This window comes from Entelurus aequoreus, linkage group LG01, assembly GCF_033978785.1.
Source record: "Entelurus aequoreus isolate RoL-2023_Sb linkage group LG01, RoL_Eaeq_v1.1, whole genome shotgun sequence".
Taxonomy (NCBI): Eukaryota; Metazoa; Chordata; class Actinopteri; order Syngnathiformes; family Syngnathidae; genus Entelurus; species Entelurus aequoreus.
This window is the reverse complement of record NC_084731.1, coordinates 63,296,161-63,310,357: the sequence shown is the minus strand read 5'-3', so window position 1 is coordinate 63,310,357 and position 14,197 is coordinate 63,296,161. Positions and strand designations below refer to the sequence as shown.

The window sequence follows — 14,197 nt, the reverse complement described above, 5'->3', positions numbered from 1 at the left end:
TATTCCATAATTTTAACATTTTCCCTGTGGGTAAGAAGTTATAAATAATTTTAATTTGAAAATAACGATTTTGCACATCGATAGTGGTTTTATAGATTAGTTTGAATATGGCATCCCATGGCAACGGGCAGTCAAAAAAGTCCTCCCATTTTCCATTTGTGTTGTATGAGGCAGCCTTCAAAGATTTCTTTATTAAATAAAAATTATATATTTTTCTATTTATTTTAGTTCCTTTTTGCCAACTAGAATTTCTTATTAGAGGTTTACAAACTAATAACCAACACACAAAATAAACATGTAAAGCTCATTAGTTATTCCTCATCCACGAATCCCTCAAATTCTTCTTCTTCAGTGTCCGAATTAAACAGTTGGGCGGATACGGCATCCAACATGCCCGGCTCCGTCTCGTCGAAGTCGTCATTAATCGAGTCAGTGTTGCTGCTGCTCTATTCCCGTGTTCTACTGCGTGACTGATCGTCTTAAGTTTAAACTCTGCGTTGTAAGCGTGTCTCTAAATAGGAGCCATTTTTGGGTTAGAAGCGCTTCTTCTTCTACGGGGGAAAATGAAGTTGGCGGCTGCTTACCGTAGAAGAAGAAGCGCTTCTTCTTCTACGGGGGGAAAAAAAGTTGGCGGCTGTTTACCGTAGTTGCGAGACCTAAACTTTATGAAAATTAAGTTTAGGTTTGTTGTGGCACAATATTGGTCCATATATAAGGCTCACCGGATTATAAGGCGCACTGTCAGCTTTTGAGAAAATTGAGGTTTTTAGGTGCGCCTATAGTGCGGAAAATACGGTACTTACAGTATTATGAAAATATGTAAATACATGTTATTATGAATGTTACTACATTACATATATACTTACAGTATGATGAAAATATGTTAATACTACATATTATGAATTCTACACACAATACCCCACAATGAAAATGCTAAAGTTTTTTAGATAAAATTTAGCAATATTAAAAATAAAAAAGCAGTTACAGCCTCACGTCTTTTTAAATAGGATGTGTTACAAGCAAAGGTTTTGAATACTTATGTACATGGGTGTTTTTTTTGTTTGTTTGTTTGTTTTTTATTTTAATACATTTGCAAAATTAAAGAAAAAAACCTCACATTGCCGTTATGGGCTTTGTTTGTAGAATTTTGAGGACAAAGATTAATTGATTCCGTTGTGGAACAGAGCTGTGACTTTGCAAAGTGTATAAAAAGTGAAGTGAATACTTGTAGCAGAGTTATTGTTGTTGTTGCTGGGGGCTTCTTGTCAGTGTTGCACACAGCAGAAGATGACAGGAAGCAGGAAGTGATGCAGCAGGAAGTGATGGAGGGTGTGGTCAGTCTGCTCCAGTCACTGTTTTCTCTTCATCGGCTTGGGTCTGGAATATGGTCCCCCCGGGGTTGGGGGTGTGGGGGAGCGGGGCGGGGACAAGGCGACAAAAATTCTGCGAGCTAATTAGCTTCTTATCTCGTCACGCTCCTCTTCCTGTCCTCTTAATCCTGGTGGCTAGCGTGCTACACTGTGAGCTATAATTGCTACACTGTTATCCCTCAGTCCCCCGACACCTTTTCTCCAAGTGCTGCTTGTGCACTCCTCCGTGTCCCAGCCTCACACTCATCTCTTCTACTCTTTGTCTTACTCACTCAATCACTTTCCTTCTTTGTCCTTTTCTCCTCCCTCCTAACCACCTCATGTCCTCCCTCCTAACCACCTCATCTCCTCCCTCCTAACCACATTATCTCCTCACTCCTAACCACCTTATCTCCTCCCTCCAAACCACCTTATCTCCTCCCTCCTAACAACCTCATCTCCTCCCTCCTAACCACCTCATCTCCTCCCTCCTAACCACCTCATCTCCTCCCTCCTAACCACCTCATCTCCTCCCTCCTAACCACCTCATCTCCTCCCTCCTAACCACCTCATCTCCTCCCTCCTAACCACCTCATCTCCTCCCTCCTAACCACCTCATCTCCTCCCTCCTGACCACCTCATCTCCTCCCTCCTAACCACCTCATCTCCTCCCTCCTAACCACCTCATCTCCTCCCTCCTAACCACCTTATCTCCTCCCTCCTAACCACCTTATCTCCTCCCTACTAACCACCTCATCTCCTCCCTACTAACCACCTCATCTCCTCCCTCCTAACCACCTCATCTCCTCCGTCCTAACCACCTTAACTCCTCCGTCCTAACCACCTTAACTCCTCACTCCTAACCACATCATCTCCTCCCTCCTAACCACCTTGTCTCTTCCCTCCTAACCACCTTTTCTCCTCACTCCTAACCACCTTATCTCCTCCCTCCTAACCACCTTATCTCCTCGCTCCTAACCACCTTATCTCCTCCCTCCTAACCACCTTATCACCTCCCTCCTAACCACCTTGTATCCTCCCTCCTAACCACCTTATCTCCTCACTCCTAACCACCTTTACCTCCTCCATCCTAAATACCGTATCTTCTCCCTCCTTACCACCTTGTCTCCTCCCTCCTAACCACATCATCTCCTCCCTCCTAACCACCTCATCTCCTCCCTCCTAACCACCTTGTCTTCTCCCTCCTAACCACCTTATCTCCTCCCTCCTAACCACCTTATCTCCTCCCTCCTAACCACCTTATCTCCTCCGTCCTAACCACCTTATCTCCTCACTCCTAACCACCTTATCTCCTCACTCCTAACCACCTTATCTCCTCACTCCTAACCACCTTATCTCCTCCCTCCTAACCACCTTATCTCCTCGCTCCTAACCACCTTATCTCCTCCCTCCTAACCACCTTATCGCTTCCCTCCTAACCACCTTATCGCTTCCCTCCTAACCACCTTGTCTCCTCCCTCCTAACCACCTTTACCTCCTCCATCCTAACCACCTTATCTCCTCACTCCTAACCACATCATCTCCTCCCTCCTAACCACCTTGTCTCCTTCCTCCTAACCACATCATCTCCTCCCTCCTAACCACATTGTCTCCTCCCTCCTAACCACCTTATCTCCTCCCTCCTAACCACCTTATCTCCTCACTCCTAACCACCTTGTCTCCTCCCTCCTAACCACCTTGTCTCCTCCCTCCTAACCACCTTATCTCCTCCCTCCTAACCACCTTATCTCCTCACTCCTAACCACCTTATCTCCTCCCTCCTAACCGCCTTGTCTCCTCCATCCTAACCACCGTATCTCCTCCCTCCTAACCACATCATCTCCTCACTCCTAACCATCTTGTCTCCTCCCTCCTAACCACCTTATCTCCTCCATCCTAACTGCCTTGTCTCCTCCCGCCTAACCACCGTATCTCCTCCCTCTTAACCACCTTATCTCCTCACTCCTAACCACCTTATATCCTCCCTCCTAACCACCTTATCTCCTCGCTTCTAACCACCTTGTCTCCTCCCTCCTAACCACCTTATCTCCTCCCTCCTAACATGTGCGATACAAGCAGTCCTGCAGCATGTTTACTTGTGTGCGATACAAGTAGTCCCGCAGCTTGTTTACGTGTGTGTGTGTATTATCATGTGCGATACAAGCACTCCTGCAGCATGTTTACTTGTGTGATATCATGTGCGATACAAGCAAAGTGTTTACTTGTTTGTGATATCATGTGCGATACAAACAGTCATGCAGCGTGTTTACTTGTGTGATATTATGTGCGATACAAACAGTCCTGCAGCGTATTTACTTGTTTTTGTGTGTGATATCATGTGCAATACAAACAGTCATACAGCGTGTTTACTTGAGTGATATTATGTGCGATACAAGTAGTCATGCAGCTTGTTTACTTGTGTGTGTGTGTGATATCATGTGCAATACAAACAGTCATACAGAGTGTTTACTTGAGTGATATTATGTGCTATACAAGCAGTCCTGCAGCATGTTTACTTGTGTGTGATATCATGTGCGATACAAGCAAAGTGTGTTTAGGAGTGAGGAAATAAGGTGGTTAAGAGGAAGGAGATAAGGTGGTTAGGAGGGAGGAGATTGTTAGGAGGGAGGCAATAAGGCAGTTAGGAGGGAGGAGATAAGGGGGTTAGGAGGGAGGGGATGAGGTGGTTAGAAGGGAGGAGATAAGGTGGTTAGGAGGGAGGAGATGAGGTGGTTAGGAGTGAGGAGATAAGGTTAGGAGGGAGGCGATGAGGTGGTTAGGAGTGAGGAGACAAGGTGGTTAGGAGGGAGGAGACAAGGTGGTTAGGAGGGAGGAGATAGTTAGGAGGGAGGCAATAAGGTGGTAAGGGGGTTAGGAGGGAGGAGATGATGTGGTTAGGAGGGAGGAGACAAGGTGGTTAGGAGGGAGGAGATTGTTAGGAGGGAGGCAATAAGGGGGTTAGGAGGGAGGAGATAAGGTGGTTAGGAGGGAGGAGATGAGGTTGTTAAAGGGAAACTTCGGTTTTTTTCAACCTGGGCCCTGTTTTCATAATTTTTTCTGTATATGTGAGTGCTGGATAAAACATTTTTTGAGGTCGCGCCAGTATTGAGCAGGGCAGGCAGCCTCCAGCCCAGCTAACGCTCGTACACAGGGCAACTGGCTCTCGTCAAAATTCGGCCTATAAACATGCATTTTTTTCACACTGACAGGCTCAGATAGTTACAATGAGTGTCCGACAACATACTAGAAAGGAGAAATTAACGTATGTCTCTACCTTTAGCTGGAGATCGCTGTTTGTTGTGAGCTGTGTCCAAATCTCACCACGCTACAAATCTCGTTCCGAAATCTCGCGATAACTCGCGACATCAAAATCAAATGCAATTTCATCCACGTCGTCCATATCAGGCAAAAATTCAGCCATGACAGACAAACAAACAAACTTTTCTATAAAACTAAAATAACAGTCTTCGGTAATCCAACAGAAAATCATCTCTCTTCACCTCAGTCAGGTAACTGTTTTTCCACCGGTGTTTTGTCGCGAGTTATCGCGAGATTTCGGAACGAGATTTGTAGCGTGGTGAGATTTGGACACAGCTCACAACAAACAGCGATCTCCAGCTAAAGGTAGAGACATACGTTAATTTCTCCTTTCTAGTATGTTGTCGGACACTCATTGTAACTATCTGAGCCTGTCAGTGTGAAAAAAATGCATGTTTATAGGCCGAATTTTGACGAGAGCCAGTTGCCCTGTGTACGAGCGTTAGCTGGGCTGGAGGCTGCCTGCCCTGCTCAATACTGGCGCGACCTCAAAAAATGTTTTATCCAGCACTCACATATACAGAAAAAATTATGAAAACAGGGCCCAGGTTGAAAAAAACCGAAGTTTCCCTTTAAGAGTGAAGAGATACGGTGGTTAGGAGGGAGGAGATGAGGTGGTTAAGAGTGAAGAGATAAGGTGGTTAGGAGGGAGGAGATAAGGTGGTTAGGAGGGAGGAGATGATGTGGTTAGGAGTGAGGAGACAAGGTGGTTAGGAGGGAAGAGATTGTTAGGAGGGAGGCAATAAGGTGGTTAGGAGGGAGGAGATAAGGTGGATAGGAGGGAGGAGATAAGGTGTTTAGGAGTGAGGAGATGAGGTGGCTAGGAGGGAGGCGATAAGGTGTTTAGGAGGGAGGAGATAAGGTGTTTAGGAGTGAGGAGATAAGGTGGCTAGGAGGGAGGCAATAAGGTGGTTAGGAGGGAGGAGATAAGGTGGTTAGGAGTGACGAGATAAGGTGGTTAGGAGGGAGGAGATAGTGTGGTTAGGAGTGAGGAGATGATGTGGTTAGGAGTGAGGAGATGATGTGGTTCAGAGTGAGGAGATAAGGTGGTTAGGAGGGAGGAGATAAGGTGGTTAGAAGGGAGGAGATAGTGTGGTTAGGAGGGAGGAGATGATGTGGTTAAGAGTGAGGAGATAAGGTAGTTAGGAGGGAGGAGATAAGGTGGTTAGAAGGGAGGAGATAGTGTGGTTAGGAGTGAGGAGATGATGTGGTTAGGAGTGAGGAGATGATGTGGTTCAGAGTGAGGAGATAAGGTGGTTAGGAGGGAGGAGATAAGGTGGTTAGAAGGGAGGAGATAGTGTGGTTAGGAGGGAGGAGATGATGTGGTTAAGAGTGAGGAGATAAGGTAGTTAGGAGGGAGGAGATACGGTGGTTAGGAGGGAGGATATAAGGTGGTTAGAAAGGGGGAGATGAGGTGGTTAGGAGGGAGGAGATAAGGTGGTTAGGAGGGAGGAGATACGGTGGTTAGGAGGGAGGATATAAGGTGGTTAGAAAGGGGGAGATGAGGTGGTTAGGAGGGAGGAGATAAGGCGGTTAGGAGGGAGGATATAAGGTGGTTAGAAAGGGGGAGATGAGGTGGTTAGGAGGGAGGAGATAAGGCGGTTAGAAGGGAGGAGATAGTGTGGTTAGGAGGGAGGAGATGATGTGGTTAGGAGTGAGGAGATGATGTGGTTCAGAGTGAGGAGATAAGGTGGTTAGGAGGGAGGAGATAAGGTGGTTAGAAGGGAGGAGATAGTGTGGTTAGGAGGGAGGAGATGATGTGGTTAAGAGTGAGGAGATAAGGTAGTTAGGAGGGAGGAGATACGGTGGTTAGGAGGGAGGATATAAGGTGGTTAGAAAGGGGGAGATGAGGTGGTTAGGAGGGAGGAGATAAGGTGGTTAGGAGGGAGGAGATACGGTGGTTAGGAGGGAGGATATAAGGTGGTTAGAAAGGGGGAGATGAGGTGGTTAGGAGGGAGGAGATAAGGCGGTTAGGAGGGAGGATATAAGGTGGTTAGAAAGGGGGAGATGAGGTGGTTAAGAGTGAGGAGATAAGGTAGTTAGGAGGGAGGAGATACGGTGGTTAGGAGGGAGGATATAAGGTGGTTAGAAAGGGGGAGATGAGGTGGTTAGGAGGGAGGAGATAAGGTGGTTAGGAGGGAGGAGATAAGGTGGTTAAGAGGGAGGAGATGAGGTGGTTAGGAGTGAAGAGATAAGGTCGTTAAGAGGGAGGAGGTTGTTAGGAGGGAGGTGATAAGGTGGTTAGGAGGGAGCAGGTAAGGGGGTAATGAGGGAGGAGTTGAGTTGGTTAGGAGGGAGGAGATGTTGTGGTTAGGAGTGAGGAGATAAGGTGGTTAGGAGGGAGGAGATAAGGTGGTTAGGAGGGAGGAGATGATGTGGTTATGAGTGAGGAGATATGGTGGGTAGGAGGGAAGAGATTGTTAGGAGGGAGGCAATAAGGTGGTTAGGGGGGAGGAGATAAGGTGGTTAGAAGGGAGGAGATAAGGTGGTTAGGAGGGAGGAGATAGTGTGGTTAGGAGGGAGGAGATGATGTGGTTAGGAGGGAGGAGATAAAGTGGTTAGGAGGGAGGAGATAAGGGGGTTAGGAGGGAGGAGATACGGTGGTTAGGAGGGAGGAGATAAGGGGGTTAGGAGGGAGGACATAAGGTGGTTAGGAGGGAGAAGATATGGTGGTTAGGAGAGAGGAGATGATGTGGTTAGGAGTGAGGAGATAAGGTGGTTAGAAGGGAGGAGATAAGGTGGTTAGGAGGGAGGAGATAAGGTGGTTAGAAGGGAGGAGATAAGGTGGTTAGGAGGGAGGAGATAGTGTGGTTAGGAGGGAGGAGATGATGTGGTTAGGAGGGAGGAGATAAAGTGGTTAGGAGGGAGGAGATAAGGGGGTTAGGAGGGAGGAGATACGGTGGTTAGGAGGGAGGAGATAAGGGGGTTAGGAGGGAGGACATAAGGTGGTTAGGAGGGAGAAGATATGGTGGTTAGGAGAGAGGAGATGATGTGGTTAGGAGTGAGGAGATAAGGTGGTTAGGAGCGAGGAGATAAGGTGGTTAGGCGGGAGGAGATGAGGTGGTTAGGAGTGAGGGGATAAGGTGGTTTGGAGTGAGGGGATACGATGGTTAGGAGGGAGGAGACAAGGTGGTTAGGAGGGAGGAGATGATGTGGTTAGGAGTGAGGAGATAAGGTGGTTAGGAGGGAGGAGATAAGATGGTTAGGAGGGAGGAGATGAGGTGGTTAGGAATGAGGAGTTAAGGTGGTTAGGATAAGGTGGCTAGGAGGGAGGGGATGAGGTGGTTAGGAGGGAGGAGATAAGGTGGTTTTTAGGGAGGAGATGAGGTGGTTTGGAGTGAAGAGATAAGGTGGTTAGGAGGAAGGAGGTTGTTAGGAGGGAGGTGATAAGGTGGTCAGGAGGGAGGAGATAAGGGGGTTAGGACTGAGGAGATGAGGTGGTTAGGAGGGAGTAGATATGGTGGTTAGGAGAGAGGAGATGAAATGGTTAGGAGTGAGGAGATAAGGTGGTTAGGAGGGAGGAAATGAGTTGGTTATGAGTGAGGGGATATGCTGTTTAGGAGGGAGGAGATGATGTGGTTAAGAGTGAGGAGACAAGGTGGTTAGGAGGGAGGAGACTGTTAGGAGGGAGGAGATAAGGTGGTTAGGAAGGAGGAGATAACCTTCCCCCTTAGATAACCTTATCTCCTCCCTCCTAACTACCTTATCGCCTCACTCCTAACCACCTTGTCTCCTCCCTCCTAACCACCTTATCTCCTCCCTCCTAACCGCCTTGTCTCCTCCATCCTAACCACCGTATCTCCTCCCTCCTAATCACCTTATCTCCTCCCTTCTAACATATGCGATACAAGTAGTCATGCAGCGTGTTTACTTGTGTGCGATACAAGTAGTCCTGCAGCTTGTTCACTTGTGTGTGTAATATCATGTACAATACAAGCAGTCCTGCAGCATGTTTACTTGTGTGTGATATCATGTGCTATACAAGCAAAGTGTGTACTTGTTTGTGATATCATGTGCGATACAAACAGTCATGCAGCGTGTTTACTTGTGTGATATTATGTGCAATACAAACCTTCCTACAGCGTATTTACTTGTGTGTGAGTGATATCATGTGCAATACAAGCAAAGTGTTTACTTGTGTGTGATATCATGTGCGATACAAACAGTCATACAGCGTGTTTACTTGTGTGATACTATGTGCGATACAAGTAGTCATGCAGCTTGTTTACTTGTGTGTGTGTGTGATATCATGTGCGATACAAGCAGTCCTGCAGCATGTTTACTTGTGTGTGATATCATGTGCGATACAAGCAAAGTGTTTACTTGTGTTTGATATTATGTGCGATACAAGCAGGCCTGCAGCGGGTTTACCTGTGTGATATCATGTGCGATACAAGCAGTCCTGCAGCTAGTTTACTTCTGTGTGTGTGATATCATGTGCGATACAAGTAGTCCTGCAGCTTGTTTACTTGTGTATGTGATATCATGTGCGATACAAGCAGGGTGTTTACTTGTGTGATATCATGTGCAATACAAGCAGGGTGTTTACTTGTGTGGGATATCATGTGCGATACAAGCAGAGTGTGTACTTGTGTGTTTTAATTCATGTGCGATACAAGCAAAGTGTTTACTTGTGTGATATCATTTGTGATACAAGCAGAGTGTTTTCTTGTGTGTGATATCATGTGCGATACAAACAGAGTGTGTACAAAGCTGACAGACGGTTAACATCTAAATGTCTTTCAAGAAGTACACAATTTATTCAACTTTACTAAAGTCATTTACAAAAGGTAAAGATGCTAGGCTATAGGCTATGGGAGACTAGCAGCTACGCAACAGCTAAGCACACAATAGCACACACGCTAGACATAGGTAATACGTGTCTGATGATTATTTCAGTCTGAACCAGCACAATAACAAGTCTAAACTAGTTTGTGTTACTCACATATCATATCTCTGAGGTAGAAACGTAGTGGAAAGTATCCGTGCCTGGATCATTCAACCTACTGCGTCACCACTCATGAGTCTAACTTCCTGAATGATTCTGACCTCTAGGTACTGCTGAATAACTTTATCACTCCACTTCAGATTTAAAGACAGCATAAGTCGTAATGTTAGTTATTTTCATTCCTACTAGGGCTGCATCAACATCAAAGTTTTAGTCATTGTGATAAATAACCCCAAAAGACTTTTGGTTTGTTTATTTGTCTCCATCGTCACCGCGATCCCGAGAGGGACAAGCGGTAGCAAATGGCTGGATTGATCACCGCCATTTAAGTGACAGACATGTTGTCTCTCGCTTCAACCATGAAGAGAGAGAGGTCTCACTCTGTGCATCGCTCTGAACACCTTTATTTAACAGTAGAATTAACTGAACGCAGTGAACCCTCTTTTCACTCATTCACAATCTTTGTCTCAGAGGGCAGAAACTGAGACTGTCAGCTTTACACACACAGGTATAAACAGGTTTAAACAGATGTAAACAGGTTTAAACAGATGTATACAGGTGTAAACAGATGTAAACAGGAGTAAACAGATGTAAACATGTCCAAACAGATGTTGTAAACAGGAGTAAACAGATGTAAACATGTCTAAACAGATATAAACCGGTTTATACTGGTGTAAACAGGTCTATACAGATGTAATCAGGTGTAAACAGATGTAAACAAATGTAAACAGGTGTATACAGGAGTAAACAGATGTAAACCGTTGTAAACAGATGTAAACAGGTCTAAACAGATGTAAAAAGGTGTAAACAGATGTAAAAAGGTGTAAACTGATGCAAACAGGTGTAAAAAGGTGTAAACTGATGTAAACACATGTAAAAAGTTGTAAACATATGTAAAAAGGTGTTAACAGAGGTAAAAAGGTGTAAACAGATGTAAAAAGGTGTAAACATGTGTATAAAGGTGTAAACAGGAGTAAACCTATGTAAAAAGGTTTAAACAGGAGTAAAATTATGTATAAAGGAGTAAACAGGTGTCAAAGGTGTAAACAAATGTAAAAAGGTGTAAACAGATTTAAAAAGGGGTAAACATGTATATACAGGTGTAAACAGATGTAAAAAGGTGTAAACAGGAGTAAAACTTTGTATACAATTGTAAACAGATGTATACAGGAGTAAACCGGTGTAAATAGATGTAAACAGGAGTAAACAGGTGTGTACAATTGTAAACAGATGTATACAGGTGTAAACTGATGCAAACAGTTGTAAAAAGGTGTAAACAGATGTTAACAGGTGTAAACAGATGTAAAAATATGTAAACAGATGTAAAAAGGTGTAAACAGATGTAAAAAGTAAAAAGGTGTAAACAGGAGTAAACCTATGTAAAAAGGTGTAAACAGGAGTAAACCTATGTAAAAAGGTGTAAACAGGAGTAAAACTATGTATAAAGGTGTAAACAGATGTAAACAGGTGTCAAAGGTGTAAACAAATGTAAAAAGGTGTAAACAGATGTAAAAAGGTGTAAACATGTATATGCAGGTGTAAACAGATGTAAAAAGGTGTAAACAGGAGTAAACAGATGTAAAAAGGTGTAAACAGGATTAAAACTATGTATAAAGGTGTAAACAGGAGTAAACAGATGTCAAAGGTGTAAACAAATGTAAAAAGGTGTAAACAGGAGTAAACAAATGTAAAAAGGTGTAAACAGGAGTAAACAGATGTAAACCGGTGTATACAAATGTAAACAGATGTATACAGATGTAAACAGGTGTATACAGGAGTAAACAGGTGTATACAATTGTAAACAGATGTATACAGAAGTAAACCGGTGTAAACAGATGTATACAGATGTAAACAGGTGTATACAAGTGTAAACAGATGTATACAGGAGTAAACAGGTGTCAACAGATGTAAACAGGTTTATACAGGAGTAAACAGATGTATACAGATGTAAACAGGTGTATACAGGAGTAAACAGATGTAAACAGGTTTATAAAGGTGTAGACATTGGTTGCTGTGATTCTAAGCTAATCAACATCCAAGCTGCAGGATGATGTTTCTTTTCTTGCAAGCTTCTCTAAGCTCTCTCCAACTAACCCTTGCTTCCTTCCTTGCTTCCTTGCTTCCTTCCTGCCCTGTGTTCTTCCTCCAGATGGATGTGGTCTATACCTTCCAGACGGGCCAGGCGGCGGTGCCTGGTGCCCTGCGCCGCCAGCCCTCTGTGGTCAGCCAGCACAATGACGCTACCGCCAAAACTCTCTCTAGCCCCACCCACCTGGGCCTTAGCTCCTCCTCCTCTCTCACCAACTCGGCCGGGGCCGCCGCCCCTGCCGCCGCCGCCGCTTCCTCCTCGGCTGCAGGCAGTGAGTGGGCATCTGGTGGCCAGCTAACCTCTTTTTTCTTCTCTTTCTCAACGCATGAAGGCTGCACTCAATCACGCTTGTTATCATATCCTTATTATAATTATTATTATCATCATATCACTATTATTATCATTATCATTATTATTATCATCATATCATTATTATTATCATTATTATTATTATTATTATCAACACATCATTATTATTATCATTACTATTATTATTATCATTATTATTATTATTATCATCATATCATTATTATTATTATTATCATTATTGTTATTATAATTATTATCATCATATTATTATTATTACTATTATTTTTTATTATTATCATGATGTTGTTATTATTATCATTATTATTATCATATTATTATTATTATTATAATTATTATTATTGTTATTATTATTATCATCATATCTTTATTATTATCATATTATTATTATTATCATTGTTAGTATTTATTATTATTATTATTATTATCATCATATCTTTATTATTATCATCATCATATTATTATTATTATTATCATCATATATTTATTATTATCATCATAATATTATTATTATTATTATCAATATTATTATTATTATCATTATTATTATCATTATTTTTATAATATTAATTATTATTATTACTATTATTACAAATAGGCTGCACTAAATCATGCTTATTTTGTATCATCAGTATTTTTATTATCATTATTAGTATTATTATTATTACAAATGCTGCACTCAATCATGCTTGTTTTTGTATCATTATTATTATTACCATTATATTATTATTGTCATTATTATTAATATTATCATATCATTATTATTAGTAGTAGTATTATTATCATTATCAAATCATTAATATTACCATTATTATTATTATCATCATTATTATCATTATTATTAGTAGTAGTATAATATTATTATCATCATTATTATTATTATTATCATTATTATTATTATCAATATTATCATTATGTCATCATTATTATTATAATCATTATTATCATTATTATTACCGTTATTATCATCATATCATTATTATTATCATTATTATTGTAATATTATTATTATTATTATTACCATTATTATTACTATCATCATATCATTATGACTATTATCATTATTGTTAATATCTTATCATTATTATCATCATTATTATTATCATTATCATATTATTATTATTACCATTATTATTACTATCATCATATCATTATGACTATTATCATTATTGTTAATATCGTATAGTTATTATCATCATTATTATTATCATTATCATATCATTATTAGTATTATTATTATTATCATCATTATTATTATTATTATCATATGATTATTATCATCATTATCATCATTATTATTATTATTACCATTATTATTATCGTCATATCATAATTATTATTATCATTATAATTATTAGTATCATTATTATTATTATCATTATTATTATTAACATATTATTATTATTATCATATCATTATTATTATTATTATTATTACAAATAGGTTGCAGTCAGTCATGCTTGTATTTGCTACCAACATGCATGCACATTTACAACACAGACACTATTATTATTATTATATAATTTTTAATATAATTTATATTATTATAAAATTATTATTATTATCATCATATAATAATTATTATTATTATTACAAATAGGCTGCACTCAGTCATGCTTGTCTTTGCTACCAACATGCATGCATATTTACAACACAGACACTATTATTATTATTATTATATCATTTTTAATATAATTTATATTATTATAAAATTATTATTATTATCATCATATAATTATTATTATTATTACAAATAGGCTGCACTCAGTCATGCTTGTCTTTGCTACTAACATGCATGCACATTTACAACACAGACACTATTATTATTATTATTATATAATTTTTAATATTATTTATATTATTATTATCATATCATTATTATTACATTATTATTGTCTTTGCTGCCAACATGCATGCACCAACAATTCAGTAAATGAAATAAGTCAAGTGGCCTAATTAGCTTAGCTTAGCCAGCAGGTGTCAAATTCAAGGTGTGAGTGCTAGATCTGGCCCGTCTCATGCTTTTATATCATTCTTCTTATTCATATATTTTCATTTTGACTTAAATATGACCTGATCATGCAACGAACATAACATTAACACATCTACAGTATTCTACAAAATAATTTCAAAATAAAATACTGTGTTTGCTTGTCGCCTGGTTTA

General features: G+C 40.8%; 1 protein-coding gene across 5 annotated transcripts in view; it reads left to right on the top strand.

Annotated features, from left to right (window-relative positions):
* The window catches only part of LOC133655653 (plasma membrane calcium-transporting ATPase 1-like), a 232,155-nt gene that overhangs the window by 211,872 nt on the left and 6,086 nt on the right, over positions 1-14,197 (top strand). For 2 of the 5 annotated variants that reach the window (XM_062056024.1, XM_062056009.1), the window contains one exon: positions 11,765-11,975. The exons of 2 other annotated variants lie outside the window; for them this stretch is intronic. In XM_062056024.1, coding sequence (XP_061912008.1) covers positions 11,765-11,975 — 211 coding nt within the window. The remainder of the gene's footprint in view (positions 1-11,764; positions 11,976-14,197) is intronic. One more of the 5 variants, XM_062056042.1, reaches the window with a different exon arrangement.